The sequence below is a fragment of the Lissotriton vulgaris genome, chromosome 3_1 (genome assembly GCF_964263255.1).
Source record: "Lissotriton vulgaris chromosome 3_1, aLisVul1.2, whole genome shotgun sequence".
NCBI classification, from domain to species: domain Eukaryota; kingdom Metazoa; phylum Chordata; class Amphibia; order Caudata; family Salamandridae; genus Lissotriton; species Lissotriton vulgaris.
Window position 1 is genome coordinate 1041265610 of NC_141689.1, and position 18294 is coordinate 1041283903.

The 18294-nt window shown below is 44.8% G+C and overlaps 1 protein-coding gene across 1 annotated transcript in view; it reads right to left on the reverse strand.

The window, feature by feature from the left end:
* Window positions 1-18294, reverse strand: part of FOCAD (focadhesin) — a 1219893-nt gene that overhangs the window by 715404 nt on the left and 486195 nt on the right. The window contains exon 15 of the mRNA XM_086961452.1: window positions 13219-13320. Within this exon, the coding sequence (XP_086817578.1) occupies window positions 13219-13320 (102 nt within the window). The remainder of the gene's footprint in view (window positions 1-13218; window positions 13321-18294) is intronic.

The following is an 18294-nucleotide window of genomic DNA, read 5'->3' on the forward strand; positions in this document are numbered from 1 at the left end:
ATCGTCGATCTGGTCAACAGGCCTTGGCTAGTGCAAGCCACGCGGTGGAACAAAGATGGCGTCTGGTGCGGACCAGGAGGGTCCGGGGTGCTTCTCCTTTACAAGGAAGCAAGGGCCAGTCTGGGGGACCAGACCAGCAGTGGTGAAATCTTCGGGTCTTTGTCTCAGAGGTCACGAGCCAGCCGGCAAGTGACCAGACAACAGGAAAAGCAGCAACCAGGCAAAAGGGCCCCACGCAGATCTCGTGGATTCTGGGGGGATGGTCTTTGGTGCAGGAGCTGCGTCGGTGTGGGGCTTCTCAGACCCCAATGCACTCACTCGAGGATCCCTCGGCGGTCGTGCTGGAAGCGCTGTGCAGGTTTCTCAAGATGGCCGTCCCCACGTTGCTCGCTGCACCCACGGGTCCCAGCTGTGCTGTGGATGTGGGTAGAGGTCAGAGAGGTCTGGAGGTCCGGGTCTTGTGGAGCTGGGTTGTCGGATTCCGGGATGGAAGGACTTGCAGCAAACCGCCCAGGAGCTTGATGGTGCCTGCGAAGCAGGATGGTCACTCCCTGACCATAGGGGAGATTCTTCAGTCTTCTGATGGTTCAGGAGGGAGAAGGTCAAGAGTTCTTTGTGGAAGTTGTCAAGATTAATCTAGTTTGGAATGGGACCAGCTCCTACCTTTATTCAGCTAAAGGGGGCTGCACTACGACTAGGTCCCTCCTCTGGGTGGGACGAGGAAGGGGGGTGGTTACACCCCCTTTCCTTTGTCTGGTCTTGCGCCAGCTCTGGGGCTGGAGTGCCCCAGGAACTGGTTTGGACCGATGTATGCACAGGGACACCTTGTGTGCCCCAGGCATGTCTCATTCCTTTCAGCCCTGTCCTACCTAATACACAAAATCCTGTCTGGGGTGGTGCTAGCACCTCCCAAGGCAGGAAACCCTCTGTCCGAGCCTCCTTCGCTGGAAGGACTCCCAGCAGCAGGAGGTCAGACTTGTGTCTGTGGTGGCAGCATCCATTTTGTGATGCTGAGGCTCGAGTTAACTTTAACCGGGGTTTACAGTTACATACATGACTTGTCCCTCTAGAAGGGAGGAATGCTACCCCCGTCGCCAGAATTGGCGAGGGGGTAGTATTCCAATTCATATGACACCTTACTCGACATGTTTTGGTAATGCTATACCAAAGTTAGCATTTGACCGCGAGGTTTATAATGCACTTAAGAGTATATGGTATAGCGTTATCATGGAACAGCTATTAGGACTTGGTTCCGCAAGCTGCAAACGGGCCCAGCTCATGCCAGAGCACCATCTCACATAATTCCAAGCACTCTGCCTTCAGGATTGATAAGGCCTTCCATAGGAGTGAATGATAGGAATATATGTGTCCATTTTAGGTTTAGATATAGGGATACTATATCTAAAGCAAAGGGTGATTACACCACCTTGCCCCACCTGTTGTGCAGCCAGTTGTGTCAGATTTGGATGGCCAGCCAGGGGTGGCATAATACATGCTGCAGCCCCTGGTAGGCCCTGGGTGCACCTATGCCCTGGGTACCTAAGGTACACTGTACAGGGGCTGATAAGGTGACTCAGTATCCAATTAGATATGTACCTAGAGTACATGGAATCCATTTTACAGAGAGAGCAGTGGGCCTGGGGTCCTGAATAGCAGGGCCCCAGGTCAACTAAGTTAAAAAACCAGCAAAACACCAGGCAAAAAGTTGGGGGCAACCATAGACAGATATCCACCTTCCTACATCAACCTCATGAACTATGAGAAGGCATTCGACAGCGAGGACAGAGAGACCCTTTAGAAACTACTCTGCCACTACGGTGTGTCAAATAAACTTATAAGAATCATCAGGAACTCTAACAAGGGAATGACCTGCAAGATAGACAATGGAGGGAAACTCGTGGAAGCCTTCCAAGGGAGGACCAGAGTTCAGCAGGGTTGTTTGCTCTCACTTTTTTCTCTTCTGGCTGGCTGTAGACTAGATCATGAAAACATCCACAGCAAGAAGGAATGGGGTCCAGTGGTCACCTTAGAAACAGCTCGAAGACCTGGACTTTCTTTACAGATGACCTGGTCCTACTCTCCCATATCCATCTGCAGATGCAATAGAAGAACAACAAGCACTGGTGTTGCCAATAGGTCTCGCAGTAGGAAAGTTGGAGCTATTGGTTTTGTAAATGGCAAAGCCCTTTATGTTTTTAAAATGAAAACAAAAATAAAAGGCATTGTTATTTGCAATTGTAATAGCTCAAACTCTCGTGAATGCAAGACCTATTGCATTGCAAATGCTTGTTTCCTTTATCGCTCCAACTCGGATCAGTAACTACAAAGAAAAACAAGGCCTGTAGGCTTGGCTAATGCTAGTTTTCACTGAGTGGGGTAGTGGTTAGCATTAGAAGAGGAGCGTCCAACGTAAGCCCACGAGGGCCAGGGATTGAGAATATTCACATAAGATCCAATATACAATAAATTAACTGTTTCAACATAAATCATCATGATCCTCAAAAGGAGTTATGGATCCAGCCTCTCAGGACCATTGTTGGACACCTGTTTCAGATAGTCTGTGGGATTGGAGAGGGAACATCACTGGCGGTGGTGATGCATGTCGGCCCATGTGACACATTCTTCTGTCTAAAGAAGACAGATAAGATTGTTATCATCACCCAGGCCTTCAGTTTGCAATGATTTGGTCTCTGGTGCGCATCACTCTACATTAATTATTTGGAAGCTTTCTTCCTTTGTGGGAGAAAAAGGAGTTCTTGATGCGCCTGTGCCAAATGTTACACAGTCTGCGACAATCTGCAAGTGCTGTGAAACGCTGACTCTGAAGCTCTCAGCAATAAATCAAACCTCTTTAGAGCATCTCCGCATGCCAGCAATCATAGCATTCCTTTAATAAATGTAGACCAGTCTGTCTCCAAGTGCAGGCAATCACAGAATCGCTATAATAAATGCACCCAAACTCCGCAGTACTGTGCCCTATTGTCCCCATTGCAGACAAAGTGGGTAAACTGAACGGTCTTGTTTTGGCAAGCAAATTTCCAAAATACTGCTTATACGAATAACATTATAAATGACATATCTGAAGGAACAACAGAATGAACGAGCTTGAGGTGAATATTACTTTGACATGCAAATGAGCTATTTTGCGCAAGTGTAAAAAAGCGTTCCGAGGGACATCGCTTTTTTTCAGTTTTATACTGGGCAACCCAATTGTATTGTAGCGCTTTGCATTTGCACCGGTTACACTAAACAAGTTCACGTTAATTGTTTAGGCAAGGTATAATGTAATTTGCCCAGAATCACGGATGCTGAGCTAATGCTGTGACTATAACCTAGTTTCCTAGTTGGCTTCTCTGGCTATTGCGCCACACTCCTCTCTCCTGGGAATGTTACGGAGAAGAGATGTGATGCTGCATTGAGTGAGGTGAGGGGGCGGGCTAGGTGAGCCGTAGGCCTTAGGAGGGATGGTGTGGCAGGTGGGAGGGTTAGTGCCTTTCGGCAGTGCATGGCGCTGAGGGGGGGGGGGGGATGTTTGCAGATGGGAGCAGCGAGGGGGCATGCAGAAGGCCCACGTGCGGTTTGGAATCGGGCGCAGGAGCGCATGGTGGTTGCGCAGTGAGGGGCAAGATATAAGGAGTTTATGTTGCCCCTGATGTAGTTTTCCTGCCTCTTTGACAACGGGTTACCCGTGGCACTGCAGGGTAAATGCAGCGCAGGAAGAGATGCTGTGGAGGCGGGAGGGGGTTTGCGCAGATGGCTGGGGAGCGGACGGTCGCTGGGGGGTTGGAAGGGTGGCACAAGGCTGTGGCTTCCAGTGGGGAGAGGATTCAGGGAGCCACTGGTGTCCTTTGATGTTAGCTCTATGGAGCTCCAATCTGCTTTCTACAAATGCCATCAACTAATAAAAAAAACGAAGCAATTACGCTTACCAATGTAGTCGCAGCTTCCCCGCATTCTAGACCGAACTTCAACTGTGTGAGGCACAGTGCTTTAATGAACCACAACTATTCCCCTGACGTGCTGGCTTTAAATCTCAAAGCATGTACGCGGCCCGAAGAAGTGTGGTAAAGGCAGAATGTACATAAAGTTGCGAATAAAAGGTGAGAAACTAAAATAAATGAAAAAAATGGGTGAGAAATAGAACAAGAGCGGCCGGGAAAGTCAAAGTACGGCCGGTCACCGGCCAGCCATGAATAATTAGGGGAGGAGAAGCCGCAGACCGCACGCTGGGAGAAGCCCTTTGATGTGGTGGCGGCCGTGAAAAAATGCAATTAGGAGGGAGGGAGGGAGGCTGATGCGCGTGCTTGTTTGGTCACGTGATTCACGCAAACTCAAAGAAAACCGCACCAAAAAGCCCTTGGTTTGACGAGCATTTTAAGCACTTGAATTCTCGGCATTTCCCATTCCTTCGGAATGGAAAATGCAAGACCTAAAAACTGGGCAGTCACATTAGCATAACTTGGCCTCAACATCCACAGGGGAAGAACCAAGATCCTGAAGGCTAACATGGCCAGCGCAACTGCAGTCACAATCTTGTCGGTGATACACTGGAAGAGGCTAAGACCTTCACCTACCTGGGGAGTATCATAGACTTAGTCGGTGATACACTGGATATAGAGCTCCAAGAACCAAATGCGGCAAACTAAGATCAAGTTGTCTTTCTGTACGGAGCAGAAACTTGGAGGACAACGGTGACCATCACCAGCAAAGTCCAGACCTTCATCAATACCGGTCTGAGAAAAATCTTTCAAATCTGCTGGCGAAACACCATAAGCACCAACGACCTATGCCAGCAGACTTTCCAACTCCATGTTCATGTAGACCTCATGAAAAGACGCTGGTGCAGGATAGATCAGACCCTCCGCAAGCCCACATCAAACACCACCAAACAAACCTAGACCTGGAACCCTCAAAGGAAAAGAGAAAGGCTAAGAAATATTTATGCCTAGGTCTCGAGGCTGACTATAAGGAGATGGGTTACAAGTGGAGTCACAGTGAAAGAAATGCCCAGGACAGAGATGGCTGGCGAGTCGTGGTTGATGGCCTGTACCCCAGAAAGGGTAACATGCATAAGAAAGTAAGTAAACAAATATAAACCGTTGTATGCATATGATAATTGCAAGAATATACTCTGTTTATTGTTGTTATGATCATGAAACAAAATGTGCAGAAAGCAGCATCACCATCACAACCAAATTATATATTGCCCATTAAACCACTGGAGAATGTAGTGGAGAACCAGATTATTACAGAGATGCACGAACAAGCTATATTTGATTATGAAATAAGTAGAACAGGATACGGAAGATGGGCATTTCATATGGAGGAGAATAGAATACAACTGTCACTGATTTAATAGCTTCACTGTTGGTCATTCATAAAGACAAAGAACAAAGGATTTAGTGATGGGATAGGTTTGTTGCTGCACAGTTACAATAGCAATTTAAGGATGTGCAAGAAATATTGAATATATGCACAAGTTAAGCACCACTTGACAGACAGGGAAGTGGAATAGATGGCACACTTCTTGCTATGCAACAGTTACCAGCACACTGAATAATGACACAAGTACTTGTATAAGATACTTATCGTCTACCAGGAAGTCCATAAGTGGTGTGGAGTTAGAGGAATCCAACGTAAGTAAATTGGGAAAACAATAGTCAGTTATTAAGATACAACTGGGTTTTTATATTCAATTAATCTGAAATCAGGTGGATAGGCTAGTAGAACAAATAAGATACTCTAATAAGTTAAGTGATGTTTCAAAATCCAGCACCAATATAATTTGACTAAATAGCTCCATTAACAACACTATCAGAAGCAGTGTTATATCAGGTGCAAGCTCGTATGTAAAATACTAAGGAGACCTATAAATAAGGCACATTTAATAATAGCAGTTGCGACCTCGCCCTAAATGTGCTTATTTCATGTCTGAAAGCGCATGCCACCCTACGTGGCACAAGTCACTGTATACTACTCACAAGCTCCTGAGCAAAAAACGAATTGTTTGTTTGTCTTCATGTTTGTGCGTGTTGTTTGCTTCTACAGGTGCATTTTAATTTTTGTGATCTCCAGAATCCGGAGACACTAAAGGGATCCAACCACCATATTGTTTTTATTTGTGTGGTCCCACTCATTTGCACTTTTTTCAGACGACTTTTTTTTTATGTTCAAAAGTTTTTTCAGACGACTTTTTAACCTTCACGTCCCTTGGTAGGGTGGGCCTTAGCGTGTCCATACAGCCGGGGTATAATTCACCATAGGTCCTGACGAATGCCATGTAAATAAAACCGACATTGGCAGAAACATGTTGACCGTCACTTAATATTATTGGAAACAGACCATTCAACCTAGTTGGTCTAGTTCTCAACACATTTTTAATATGTCTCTTTGATCAGCCAATAAATCCATTTTTGATACAATTAAGAAATGTTTAACCTCACCACTTCACACTTTCTTTAATCACTTAGATTGTCACCTAGCTCCCACATCTTCACATTACCTGCTCCGCAGTAAATCTGGCGTTGAAGCACACTGGGGTGGCACTCGGTCACTCCCAGTGGGGCCCAAAGATGAAGCATGTCACCGACCAGGTCGGTGAGTGAGGGCTTTCTAGACACACCAAAAAGGTGTTGTTTTTCTATGTGCTCGAATACCCTTGTGTTTTCAAACCAGTAACACTCTTTCATTGTTGCTCATAATGTCTTTTAAAGTGAACAGATGGTGGCTTAGAGCAGCTGCAAATGGCGTGGCAGTCAAAGGGCATGTAGTGCCAGGAGAAGATGCAATAGGAGTGAGGACCTGACCGGTGCATCTGATAATGATATGCGACAGAGTGACTCTTCTGGAGTAACATCCCTCTATCTTTTTGTCACACACAGCTAGAGGTCAGTGGGCCAGCTGTAATTCTGGGGCTTCAATAAATTAGCATAAACAGTAAAGAAGAGAGGTTTTGGGCTCATGCGGGGCAGCCGTGTAGGCGGAATGTATTGTTTGAGAGTGTTCTGCGCAAGAATAGAGCAGTGAACAGAAAAGACTTATGGCTAGGATCACTGCTATATTTGAGACCTTCGTGAGATGAGGAGTGGAACTAGAGCTCCACATGAGCTGAGGGCTGTGGTATGCAATCATCACAATAGATACCACATATGCTACTATCTGGTGGAGGCAGATCAGACACCCTGAATATAAAGACTGATGAGCTAGTGACCTTCTAGATGTGTGCCCGGCATGCCCGGCACAGCGCTGGTCTCTGCAAGCTATGGCATGTATAAGCAACAGATAACCCTTAACTCAGTTAGTGCACTAATATGAATCACCTCACTTAACCTAAGGGAATTGCAAAGTTGGCAGGGGAGGGTTACATCTGGAGGAAGGCAGTATGAGTGGCGGTGGCTTGTTGACTAGAGACATAATGGGCTTTGAGTAACGGCGCAATTGTGCTTGACGAGAGGTGTAGAACAGAAGAGAGGTCCTAGAGGAAAAAAGCTGCTAATCCAGCTTTGTCAAGAGTGGTCCTGGTGTTGTCAGGGGTGTGTGTTCTGTACTTTAATGAGGGCAGAATCCTGACTCTGTCATCTAGGAGATTGACAGTCTCCAGATATCTAGAATTCTGGAAGGAAGAGGCAGGAGTGATATGGGTCAATAAAGCTGAGCAAATTAGGTTTGACCAAGAGTTTCTTCAGAAGGGGGATTACCATAGCATGTTTCCAGCCGGATGGTGATACTGAGAATGATAAAGAAAGATTTCACAATTTAAAAAGAATTTGAGAAATTGTATCAGCAGCTGCGGAAAGAATATATGGTGGGCTGAGATCTAGTCAAGAACCTGATTTAAGGGTGTTAGTGGTTTTAAGCGAGAAGCCAACTGCATAACACTGTCTGGTTTGAAGGTTGGCGGTTGATAGGTCAAAGCTGGAGAGGTGTGGAAATTCAAGTAAATCAACACTAAGCTATTCTTCAAATGAAGATTAAATTTTTAAAATGTTAGGAAGTAAAAAAACACATAGATTGTCACAAACCTTTTTAATGGGGTGATGGTGTTGTAACAAACTCCATGATTGAGAACAGTTTTGACAATGAATACCCTTTTCCCAGTAGATTTCTTGACAGTTTCAATGTATGATGAGTAGTACTCAGTTGAGTCAGTGTGGACCAGGTGTTGGTATTTTTTAATAGCTCTCCTGTCAGTTGCTTTAAGATCTGGACTATAAGTGGATGTTCATGCCCATGCCACTTTCAGAGCACCAGAATAACAGAGAGCCGAGGGGGTATTTAGAGGGCTGACAATATGATTTTAAAAGTGCTATGTCATCTAAAGCTGAAGTTGACCAATAATTGAAGAGGTCTTAGGCTGCAGAGATATTACTTAAGCCATGGAGAGGTGGTTTCTCAAAGAAAATGCATTCTTTGAGGGATGCAGTACCAGTACACACATTAGTGTCATGGTTAGATCAAGTAGCCTCCCCTTCTTTGGAAGAGGGGTCTAGATTTAGACTTTGCTGTGGCACTGAAAGGACTAAGTAGGACCTGCCTGGAGTGGGCAAGTACTATGGATATAAAAGTTCAATGTGGGCTCTGTGGCACTCAGCAAGGTGCTAGGCAGCTAGGCAGTCATGATAAAATCAAATATAGGAGGGTAGATAAAACATGAGCAAAGTTGCCTCTTTTTTTTGGCTTTGGTCCTTGCGCTTTCTGGTACAATTTACGATGCGTCATCTGAGAGTTTCTCCATAGTGTTACCTCTAGCTGAAGGAGGAACAACTAATGAGGAGTTCGCAATGAATGTGGTTCGAAATCCACCACTCAAAGACAATAGTTTGGAGAAGAACAGACCTTTTGTGAGAAAACATTTAGAATTTCCATTTCAAGAGGAGGCTAGCCTGCCTCAATGGTACTATCCCGCTTTATCATCAAAGCAGGGAAAAGGTGCCCTGCAGCAAAGGACTCCAGAAAGGAAGGGGACCAACTTTTAGTTCAAAGAGGTGTTGTTAAGAACCCCAGAAAAGGAGGTTTGCTCGATCCTGCAGAGAGGTCTCAGGTGTGTAGAAAGATATAGTGCCAAATATGCAGTTGGCTGCCAAGCACAAAACACCATCTCCCTTAATCTAAGAGACACAATTGAGGTGAAAAAGCCTATCTGAAATTAGGATAGTGTAATCCATTGCTTTCACCCCACAAGAAGTTACTAAAACAATTTCTTTGGCCTAAGACAGTAACTTCCAGACATGAGTGGAATGATCACTAGATGAATTGCCTCAATACACCTTCATGTCAAATACATGTCAAAGGCATTTAGTGCCCACACATCAAGAAAATCTGAGCGCTTTCATATCTATGCATTAAGTAAATATTTATGTTTCTCTATACCTGGAAAGCTTAACCATGCCTAAAATCTGAAGCTTCAGTGTAGACTGATTGTGGTTTAAAGTAGGGATATGTTAGAGTGTTATAAGTAAAGACAAAGAAAACAGGAGAAAAGCATGGAAAGATGGCCTTCCTGACACATTAAGGCCAAAGCAAGAAAGATCTTGAAGACAGAGAGCTACAATAAGGTTTTAGTACCCTCATTTCAGCTTGTAAGAGAATTAGGTTTCATAGCAGAATAATTCAACGGGGCGCTAAGGAACAGGTTCTGGCACTCTCCTGTCCCAGGGTGCGGTGGGGTGGGCTAGCCTACAAAATCTCTGATCCTGACCTTAGACAGCTAAACTCCCAACTACTGCAGTTCCATGCTTTAGCAGTGGACATGATGCAGGGATATTACTGAAAAAGCAGAGAAAACAAAATACAGAACTCTGCTTGTTTCACTCCAGATTTTTTCGACACAATTCAAAAGAGGACCAACTTGTTGCCAATGTTAAGGACTATGACTACACAAACAACTCACCTGATCTCAAGACATTTCCCCAGCAAGACTCTTACTGTTATATTTGACTTCCCTGAGGAGGTGCCTTTCTCCATCCATTCACAAGACGGAAGCATGTTAACAGGCTCAAAGATAGCTACTCTCTTCAGGAACTCTAGGTTGCGGCTAGGTAGTACCCACTTGCCTTCTAGCAGGGGCTCATTGAGCTGAGACATTCTTTCGCAAGATGCATAGATTAGAGAGGTGGCAAAGAGTTTGGCAGTAGTTTAGGAGGCCCCAGCCAGTAAATTAAGCGTCTTGCTGCCCCTCCTCCTAAAGAGGTCAAGATAGCTCGGACAGCCACCGTGCTTGTACCATTAGAGCCTAATCTGTAATCTGGAACTGGTGTAGCCGTAATCAGAGAGCCACAAGTGCACCAAATGTTGACTGCAGCTTAACCTCAGCCACACCAAAGATTTTGAGCCCTGGCAGTGATGTCTGAGGAAGGCAGAAGAGGGGGCAGGAGGACACAGACCAGAGTTGGTGGGACTTGTACTTGGGTGGACCTATGACCTGCATAATGATACTGCGTAAGAGACAGCTACTTCATCCTGTGAGGATCTGTTGGCTTTAGCTGGCGGAAAGTTGCTTGGTATGCACTCTGACGTTTTCAGCTGTAATAAGGGTCCTAGGCCAGCACGGTGCAAATGATCATGGTGAAAAGGCGTATAACCAGAAGAAGGGGACTAGGGCAGACTCCTTTTTTAAACAACACTCTACTTCACTGAAAGAAAACATGAGATGTGAGGGATTGGTGTGAAAAGAAAGTGACTAACAGAGAAAAATTGCTCATGTGACCGATAAATAACATGCAATCAGCGATCAAGGAGAAGACCAAGACTATGCCAATAAACAGCAGAGTGTCCCTGAAATCTCAATGGGGAGGAGGAGAGCAGGGGAAAAGCACAAGCTAAATACCCAAATCTTCCTCCTATGACTATAGTCTTATGGGAGATTCTTCCACAAGATATTTATAGTTGTCCTGCAGATTTAGGCCATTACGACATTTATTTGTTCATATGTCAAAACAACATTCAAATCACAAATATATACATTAAAAAATTATTTCATGTCTCGGATAAATGATGTCAATATGTAGGCAGAAGCCCATATTAAAGCAATAGGATGAAATGAGGAACAATACATATACAAAAACAACAATATGTACATAACAATAACTCAAAATAGAAAAAAAACACAGAATACAGAGATAGAATAAATTGACAATACCCATAAAACTAAACAAAACAAACGCCTACGCGCGTTTCGGAACACAAGGACACATTACACGTTCTTTCCTCAGGGCGAAAACATATTTGCAGATGTATGGGGGCCAACTGGATGTGGTGGAGCAACCACCTGATATGCTGTATAACAGCTCACCATTAGTTAATCTGCGGGAACAACAAGGCGGGTATGAACAACAATGTATAACAAGTTAAAAACAACAACCACCCAGAATGAGCATGAGGACAAGTACATGCTGCTAACTTAACTCAAAGGTATATACAGACTAGTTTATAACCAAGTGACTTGAGAATACAAGTAACCATCAGCAAGGAGAAATCAAACTCACACAGGGAAAATAGGGGACAAAATTGCAATAACCCACGGTGAAGGGACACCAAAAAACCCCGATATGTAAGGGGGGAGCAGAAATAACAACCATAAGTACAAATTTTGAGCGGATCACCTACTCGGTGCGCACGGAGACAAGTTTTCCCTCCTAAAATTAGGCTAAAAGATACCAATGAGAGCTCCTGCAGTAATCTGGAGAGGAGTGAACAGGAAATGAGGATAAGGGCTCTAGATAAATGGGGTATACTAAGGCAATATGTCTAAGAAGATGCTGAAGACATTTACCCAAATATGCAGCGGTCCTGAGATTAATCAAAGGATCCAGATAGTTCATGGCGGGCCATACATGGTAAGGTACCTGTCCCGGTCCACATAGAGAGGGGTTAAGCTGGGGAAACATGGAACAGATAACATGAGGTTTAAAGAAACCGGAAAGATGACTGGAAGAGTGCAAACCGGACCAGACCAGTTTGCAGCTTTCAATACTTACAAAGTTATTAAATAGGGGCAATCCTGGTCGGGCGATATAGCATGAGGCTCTCGCCTGCAGAGTTGAGCAGGTCCGCAGGATGAGAAAGGTGCTGACTTTTCACTTCGAAATTCTAATAAGAAAAGGGAGCCAGTGAGGCCGGCATAGTTTGGAACATCCGGAAATATCCCCTGGGATCAAAAGCTGGAATCTGTACTTACGGAAATTATAGAAGACTCCCTCTCCCGGCCAAACAATCCAGCCTGAAATGCCCAGCAGGCGAGATAACCCTAGTCGCAATACCGGGTTGATGGACCAAGACTATCACATCTCGTCAGTAAGGAAGAAGAATTGAAACGGGAGTTGCTTGGAGTGATATCCATGGAATAGTCATTGCAGATGTCTGAGGAACTGATGCAGGCCTTTCAGAGTTGCACAGTGCTGACCATGATGCATATGGAGCCACGGTTGAAAATGCTGGGTGAAGTGACTGGGTCCAAACTGGAAACTCTGGGGAGTTTCAAGATTAGATGTAGAGACCTTGATGAAGTATTGCCAGCTACACTTAATGACACCATGGGCTTCTGGGGGGAGCTCTGACTCGGTGGTAATACAATAAAAGAGGTTTACACTGCCTACTAATACATCTGTTGATAGAGTGAAACGTGTAGGCACACAGATGCACGTTTTGAAATAGCTGTTGGATAGGGACTGAATACTTGGTGGTCTGATGAAAAAGGAGCGGTGAAATACAAAAAGCAGTATTTAAACATTCTCCAACCTCAGCCCAGCAATGATGCCCTGAAAGAGGGTACTTTTAGAAAAACGTAAGGAGTAAAAAGCTTTGGGGATTCCTACATCTGTCAGTTACCCAGTAAAGCCTACAATCACGCACAGAGCCACGTTGTTCGCATTTATGCAGGGGGAGACCAACTGGTCTTTTTTGGAAGAGACAAAGTAAATAGACAATGGGTGAGGTGCCTGACGTATAATCACCAACAGAAATGGCTGGCATGTTCCTCTCTGGGTATCTGTTGCAAGGACACTGGAAATTACATATGTCACCTTGCTTGGTGTATAAGTGATCCAAATGTGACAACTTAAGATGAAATAACCTGAAAACGAAAAACTGGATGGCATTAGGTAGAACCATGGTAAGAACCTTCATTCTTCTCGCTTTGCCTAATAACAAAGAACCTTTGGAAGCACCATGTTTTCCTTCTATATCAGAAGAAAAAGCAGTTTCTTAAACGTAATGTCTCACCTGTTTTTCCCACAGGGAAGTGAGCAGGCGTAATGCGATCCCTCGAAGCTTTGGTGTGTTCCCCAATACTTGTATTACACGTAAAATCTGAGCCACACAAACCTGTAAGAGAAGTAATAACATATGTAGACCACACTACCTTAAAAACATTAATTGAACAACAATTATCGAGTACTAACAATAATGGAGAACAAGTTAATGAATTAATGGGTAAATGTTTAATCAGTTACTTGCTGTTAAAATCAGTTTTTGGTACGGTATAGGAATCTTTCTGATACTTCAGAAAAATGTTTTTTTTGGCTTGATATATTTTGAACAAAGACCCACCCCACATTCCCAACAAGACCAGGGTGTACATACTTAGAAAAGACAAAGGTCCCCTAGATCGCTTTCACTGGGGAAACCGTATCCATGAGTTCAACCATAACCAAATCAGATCAAAACATTTATGATCCAATCAATGTTGTAAACAAGATATACAAGCAGCCTCAATTTTCATTGTTGCAAGTGTATTCATTACAATAACATAGATGCAAGATGGAACAAATGAGACAATAGTGCAGACGACACAGTGCGCAGTCAAGCCGTATTACATACAATGTGAAGATTACAACACTGAACTGTGTCCCTGGCTTCATACCAATGATAATCTAATAGAACCCGTTAAACAATTCACATATATTCCTTTAGTGAGAATATCAAATGAAACCGAGGGATTTATTTAAACGTTTCGACAAAATATGTAGTCAATGGGTTTGATCGGGACCAGTCATCTGGCTAACTATGGCATATAGTAAATAAACAAAAAGGGGCTTAACGCGTCTACAAAGATCTTGTGATTGTAGGTAATTCTCACTTCATCTAATGGAAACATCAGTAGCCTCCACAGAACCAATCAGTATGGTGTTGGGGCCAACAAGAAAGGTAGTACAATACAATACAATGTATACGCAAAACGTGCCCACCAATTCTCTGTTAGCTGAATTAACCAACTCCAAAGCACCTCCAAAATTGCTCTGCAGTAAGCTCAAAACATCCGTGGTGTGAGGTCCCATGTTAATCAACCAGCATATCAGTCCGTGCTAAGCGCCCCAATGACCGTCAAAAACAGAGATACAAAAAGGAGAACCTCATATCGTGAGTGCACAGAGATAACACCAGTGTAGTGGAATAGTGAGCCTATCTACGAGTAGTGTAGAACATCAACAATCCAAAGGCTTATAAACCTGTATAATGCACAGCTTTCAGTATAGTCAGTGAGGCAAGGGCATAGAAAAGTTAGGGCAATAATCCCTGATGTACGAGATAACTTACTTGAAAAGAACACAGAGTTAAGGGATGGCCTTCCTGTCCATTGCCATGAGTAAAGATGAGCAGGAGGCACTACGGTAGATAAACCGCAGTCTCTTAATACACTAGAACGTAACCCACCGACCGCTATCTTGGAGGTAAATACACGTGGTATATGTAGAACATACATGAAAATATGGAAAGTGGAATTTGTTTCATGTGGTCAAATGGACAAGAATGGAGACTGATCAACGCCTGCCCGAGGGACAATCTGGATGGACGAGATATCGGCTCATGAACCTGGAGCACGGAAGTTGTAACACATACACTTTGAGCCCTAATTGTACTGCATTTTCCCTTTTCTCTAATCTACAGTATGGAAATAAGGATCTTGTAAGAACTGTTTATCTTAAGTTTTCGTTAGAAAGATTGTTTGGAGTAGATTTGTAGGTAAGGGGAATTCGGGGGGGCGAAAGACCTTCTTCGCCGGTAGGTCCTTTCCCTGCTTGGGTAGAGGATGGGACTGAAGGGGGAGGATGGTAAAGTGGGGGGAGCGGGGGGAGTTGGAGATGTTCAGTAAGCAAGAATTTACAGAGTTTTAGGGATGGGGGAAGGGGGAAGGGGAGACAGGGAGGAAGGGGAGTTGGAGTGGAGAGGGAGGGAGAGATCACACCACACAGGCCATATTACCTGGCGTTCTAGACACCATGTCCGCACCCAATTCTAGCAACAACATTCAGGAATTGAGACCAGATGTCAGGTGACCATGCGAGTGAGGTACAGGAGCAGGAGGGGTTTAGTGTGCTAGCTTGGAACGTGAACGGACTGGTGTAATGGCTGCCCTTTTCTGGCTCCTTTGAGAGGGAGAATGATGGAGAGTGACTCCAGTCTATCACCCCCATAGCATAGGGATTAGGACTATAGACAAGGCCCCTGCCTTCCATATATTAGAGCATTTTCGTGTCACTTTCCTTAATGTAGGGCTTATGAATTTAAGTTAGGGGATAGATACATAAGTACTAATCATGATTTGCCCATTTGCTAACGTGTTAGGATATTTTCCATGGAGTTACGCATATTGCGGGCCCTGTAGGCCTTAAACGAGACAGACTCCATCTTGCTCTCTGCCTGGTAGCTTGAGAGGCCTTCTAGGTCAAGTGTAGTGTTTTAGTTTTAAGCTGTTGTTCGCTTGGAGAGAACCGGCTCAGGCTGGCCCTTATCGAAGGAATGTATTTTTCTCCACTCCGAAGACACAACTTCAGGCCGGCCGGCTGGGAACGTGTCCTTGGTACGGGGAGGTACAGGAATTTGGTGGGCGGCAGGTGGCTGACCGTAACTTTCCATGAAGGAACGGGCTTTGATATTAGCGAAGGTGTTAGTCAGTTTTCAGTCAGTCCGTAGGCGGCATCTAGCCGTTAGCATCTCTGCCATTAATTATTTCATGGCGGACAGTCGCCATCTTTGAAGTCCGAGAAAGATTTAAGACCGAAACTCTCTGAGAAAGACTGAAGGAGAATTAGCGCGGAGCGCACTGAAACAGAGAGAGAGAGAGATACGGTAGCTAATAACCAGCAAGGTTCCGGTGGCCTGGAGGGAAGCAGACGAGGTTGAGCCTAGCGGTGCAGACGTGTACTTGTGACGGCTGGGGCGTGACTGCGAGGCAAGCCAGGACACAGAGACGAGAAGGGAACCTAGATGACTGCCGAGCCCAGACTTTATGTTAACAAGGTGATCTCCGCCCTTTTCCCAATTAGCGCGCATTCTAACCTTTACCTTTTCTTTACAGAAATTATGTTGCATAGTAATGTGATATGTGTTTATTGTTAATAAATACCCTAGTTCTTATAGAACGAACGTGTGCCTTGTGTTCCTGTTTAATCTTGGTAAATGGACCTCCTAGTCGAAAGTTGTTTATGTGAGCGGATGTGAAATCCCGATCAGGTAAATAGTGATCGAACAAAGAGGGAGTGAGTGGACCTTTGATGCCAAGAATAGGAGGTACATCATATAATTTGGGAACCATATTCAAAGCCATTATTATAGTTTTATCCCAAGTAGATAACTGAGACATTGTCCCGATAATTGCTCATAGGAATGTGGTCGTCGTTGATATGCGGCGTTAGTGAGAACGTTGGGTAGGATACCAGCGTGTATACCCACAGGATTGTGGCTTGTGTAAGTGAGAGCGTCAGGAGGGATACTGGCGTGGAGGTTTGCCGGATTGCGAACCGTTTGGAAAGGAGAGCATTGGGTTCTGCAGGCCCATGTGTAGACGCACCGGATTGTGTGTCATATCTGCCCTAGGGTAGACCGGTCTGGGTCGGGGTGGCCGCGAGACCAACTGATGTGAATAAGATATTGTAGAGAATCTATGCATGTGTATTGCTATTCCCCATCCTTAGGTACGATCTGTATATACCTATATATCTATCCATATTCATTGTGAATACGTTCCAAGGAGGGAGGTGAGTACGTTTTGGCTGGGTTATAGGGGCCCCTGGGGGCTGATCCCATCTAAGCGGAAAATCCGGCCATTACATCTGGCGTCACGAACTGTTTACGAAGCCTGTGTGCGCTGTATTGTTTTGATCTGGTTGGTTTGCGCTCGGCTCGTACGTATAATATTTTGTGTATAATTGTATATATAATTTTCGTCTGTCAATATGTTTGCGAAAAAATCGCCGTCGGTTTTCAAGTTACCGATTCAGATTCCCGGCTGGGAATGTACGCCTTATGAGGCTTTGGCTCGTGAATGGGCTGATTCTACTAATTTGAGTGAAAATTGGTCTTCTTGTTTGGAGCAGGCGGAGCCTGCCGATGTGGTATCGTGTTTACAGAAAGCGCCAGTAGTGAAGGGTGATGAGCTTCCTATTTTAGGACGCAGAGGTTGGATTGTTCTTAATGCATACAGAATACTTCATGAGAAATTTGTTCTGCTACAAAGACAGTTTAAGGACATGGAAGGACAGTGTGTTGAGTTGCAAAATGCGCATACTCTTTTGCGTTGTCAAAATAAATTGCTTGCCGACAAACTTGAAACATATCAGACCATAGCCGAAAGAGCTGCGGTCCGCATTGCCCGATATAAGTACAAACATCGTCGTGGTCGGGTATCGACACGGAAAGTGCGTTTGGTTGTAGCAAAAGCCGGAATGGATTGGAATCCTGATGAGTGGGATGGTAATATCTGGGATTCAAATGCTTCTGACTCCTCGGCGGAGGAGGGTGACAAGCGCGAGTCTTCTCGCTCCGGACGTGATTGTAAATCTGCTTCATGTACTGATACGGGTCCTCACAGCGACCGTGCTCGTTCTTCCCGTTCGGATGACGTACCTTGCCCCGATTGTTCTGCTAAATCTAATATGCGGGCTTCCCCGGAAGCTCTTCCTGAGGTTTCTGCTCACCCTGTGTTTCGACGCAAATTACAACAAGCCCCTGGTAATCCGGCTGGTATAGCTTTAGATTGTATCGAAGATTTTACTCAGCAGGAGGTTAGTGACATTTTACAACGATTTCGACAACGGCCTGGTGAGGCCTTGCTTACTTGGATGGTGCGCCTTTATGAACTCGGCGCTGCCGGTATTTTTCTTGATGCTGTTGATTGCTTGCGGTTTTGCTCTTTGAGTTCTGATTCCACTATTCAGGATCATTTTCGGAACTATAATGGTGCTGGTCAAATTACCTTGCTCCAGCTTGCGTCTGACGGATGTAACCACAAATATCCTACTGAATCTGATTGGCCTCTTGATGACAAGCCATGGTACACTTTGCGCGATGCGTCACAAC